Here is a 3,296-nt window from a genome sequence, read left to right as displayed (position 1 = left end):
GACACAAATTTGTATAATAACATGGGTATGACATAGGTATTACAACGAGAAGGTGATTTATGAGGATATTTTCAGTGTCCCCGTAATTCAAAAGGCTTATAAATAATTCAGAATGAAGTTTTTTGAAAATCTAAAAATGCAGAACATTTCCTGTGAGGGGTAGGTTTAGGGGTAGGGTTGGTGTAGGGCAATAGAAAATACGGTCTGTACAGTATAAAAATCATTACGCCTATGGAGAGTCCCCATAAACCATATAAACAAACCTGTGTGTGCGTGTGCGTGTGCGTGTGCGTGTGCGTGCTTGAGTTGAGTACACACACACACACAATTACCAAACACACTCGAGATCTCAAAAAATCTCAAAAAATATAAACATGCTTCTCAAACAAAACATGGTTCATATATGTTATCACTATATGTTTTCCATTATCATTTGATATTGATATGTATCACAATATTCATAACATAAAGAGCTGTTAGAGCTCAAGCATGAATGTAAACGACTCCACGGAACAAGCTTCGTTTTAATTTAGGGTGTCATGAATTTTTTTTTCCAAATTCTGTGTTTTCTGTTTTATTTTAATCTTTACGTATTTAATTAAAGTTTAAAATACAATCAAATAAAATGACAGTTAATTTACAAGTGAAATGAAAAGAATTCATAACTTTAACAATTTAATTATTTAAAATGTTATCAAATTAACAAATGACAATTAATTTACTAATGAATTCATAACTAATATCTCATGAAATGAGATTTGGTGGTTTGTAGTGAAGAGCTTTGAGGGTTTTCTTTTTTTTTGTTGCTCATTTTTAAATCAGCATAGATCACTGCCAGTTACAACAGATACTGCCACATTAACTGGCAATGTGCTTAATTGTCATGAAAATGTCACAATACAGTCGCTCATAAATATAGCTCATAAATATAGTCTTTGTTCAGGCAACTACATTCTATTGATTTCTCTGTGAAGTCTGACCAGATATCACAACAGTTTTTTTTTATGAGATTCATCCTAAAATGTTAAAGATCATCTTCAGAATGCCATGCCATGTTTGGAGAAGATCTACATCTGTCTTTAGGCTCTTGGTCCGGCTCCACGCTGGTGCTCCTTCCTGGAAAACCTGACGGAGGAGCTCGGGGAGAACCCAGAGAGCACCATCTATGATGACTACAAGTTTGTCACCCGCAAAGCGAACCTGGGTAAGTGTCTTTCTGCCTGACTGTCCTAAGATCACCAATAAGATACACTCAAAATAATATGTGTCTACATTTTAGATTTATGTATTTGAATTGCATAGGAATTTCCATACAATAAAAAGTTAACGTACATTTTTTTTTAATTTGAGGCATATTTGTCAGTCCTTCACAAATAATACAAGTAAGGCATAGTTTGTTACTAACTATTTGCATATGTTTGATTTTGTTTAATTAATTATATTTTCGTAATGTATCTATTCAAAATGCTTAGGATCAGCATAAATCTGTTCTTTGTGAAAACACTCAAATGTATTTAGTGTAAAAGTATGATCATGGTTCAAATATGACTAGCTGTGAAACAAGCAAATGTATAATTCAAATGAATGAGATTGAAACAAATGAGATTTAGTGATGATAAATCTATAAACCTGGCTATTGTGTCGTTAAAACACAGTTTATTAGTACTATCACAGAAAACTGGCCTGTTTCATTTATGTATGACTGTCGAATATGTATCACGTTAACTTTATTACAGTTTTTGCCTATTGGTTGAACACTATAGACACATGCTTAGACCAAAGTAACAAAACTTGAAGCTTTTGTTACTATACCTTAAACACAGTGTAACCATACCTTAAACAAAAGCGCTGCTTTGCACTTCAGTTGCAATTCTGCAACACACTTGCTCCTGCACACTACACACTATTTCATACATAAGACACTTCGTTCATAAATGAAATCTCATGGGTACCATTGGGAAAACACATCTATTCAAAATACAAAACACACTAGGTGATTGAAAACACTTAGACACACACCTGAAAACACTTACTTACAAAATAAACAAACCTGTGTGTGCGTGTGCGTGTGCGTGTGCGTGTGCGTGCTTGAGTTGAGTACACACACACACACAATTACCAAACACACTCGAGATCTCAAAAAATATAAACATGCTTCTCAAACAAAACATGGTTCAGTGAAACTGGTCACATTTCACAACAATCTCAAAAGAAAATAATGTTAAATAATGCAAAATGATGGCCCTTTTTAAGGACCATTAAGATTTTTGCATTGTGACAATATTTTCATCACATTTCCCACTCAAACACAAAATTAGGGCTGGGCGATATGGCCAAAAATGTTATCACTATATGTTTTCCATTATCCATTATTCCATTATGTGTGTGTGTGTGTGTGTGTGTGTTCACTACTAACTGCTGTGTGTGTGTGTGTGTGTGTGTGTGTGTGTGTGTTTCCTACTCCCTACTGTGTGTGTGTGTCTAGGTGATTGAAAACACTTAGACACACACCTGAAAACACTTACTTACAAAACTGATCACCAATCAGCCAACCACAAATAGGCCTCAGTTGAGCCATTTTGAGAACTTTGCAAGCATGGAGGCAGAGAGAGCAAGAGGTAGAGGAAGAGGAAGACAAAGAGAGAGAGGAGCAGGACATGGTCGAAGAGGCTATGCACGGAACAAAATTTCAGATGATATTAGAGCAACATGATGAGATCCTGTGGCCAGACCTAAACAGACGGCAGGATCTGTAATCCCACCCATGCACAATTGGCCTGTTTTTCTGTATTTACAGTAGTGTAATTTGTGTATTATTTTTGCATTACTGCATTTACTGTACTGTACTGTAACGTATAGTACTGTGATGTGCCGTATTGAGTTGATGTCACTTGTAACCTTTCAGTGCTTTTTTTTTTGGTTGTTGTGAAAACCTTTGTTGGAAAAAAACAGAACAAAAACTGTAAGTGTTGCATTGAGCTTCACAGAATGCTACCTGATGAACTTAATAAAAACAGTGAAAATTAAAGACTGCTGTGTTTTATATAAAGTACACTACTGTGTTGCTGCTAATCTGAAAGTGTATTCATATGATGCAAGTGTGTATCATTTAGTCATCAGAGTGGCATTTTGGCAAAGGATTGTTAGGTTTTGATCGCAGAGTTTCAATTCGACATAGATGTGAATGGTTTATTTCCCAGTGTTGTGTCTTGTGTGCTTGTGTGTAAAGTTTTGACACAATGAGCCTGAAGTTTTGCAAAAAGTGTTCAAGCAATAGGCAAAAACTGTAAAACTGT

The 3,296-nt window shown here is 35.2% G+C and overlaps 1 protein-coding gene across 1 annotated transcript in view; it reads left to right on the top strand.

The window, feature by feature from the left end:
* Positions 1-1,224, top strand: part of LOC107589775 (nucleolar protein 10-like) — a 23,616-nt gene extending 22,392 nt beyond the window's left edge. The window contains exon 13 of the mRNA XM_016278305.1: positions 1,084-1,224. Within this exon, the coding sequence (XP_016133791.1) occupies positions 1,084-1,224 (141 nt within the window). The remainder of the gene's footprint in view (positions 1-1,083) is intronic.
* The last annotated feature ends 2,072 nt before the right edge of the window (positions 1,225-3,296 follow it).

This window comes from Sinocyclocheilus grahami, unplaced genomic scaffold (genome assembly GCF_001515645.1).
Source record: "Sinocyclocheilus grahami isolate Dianchi unplaced genomic scaffold, SAMN03320097.WGS_v1.1 scaffold120.1, whole genome shotgun sequence".
NCBI classification, from domain to species: domain Eukaryota; kingdom Metazoa; phylum Chordata; class Actinopteri; order Cypriniformes; family Cyprinidae; genus Sinocyclocheilus; species Sinocyclocheilus grahami.
The sequence above is the reverse complement of the archived record's forward strand: the minus strand, read 5'-3'. Positions and strand labels throughout refer to the sequence as shown.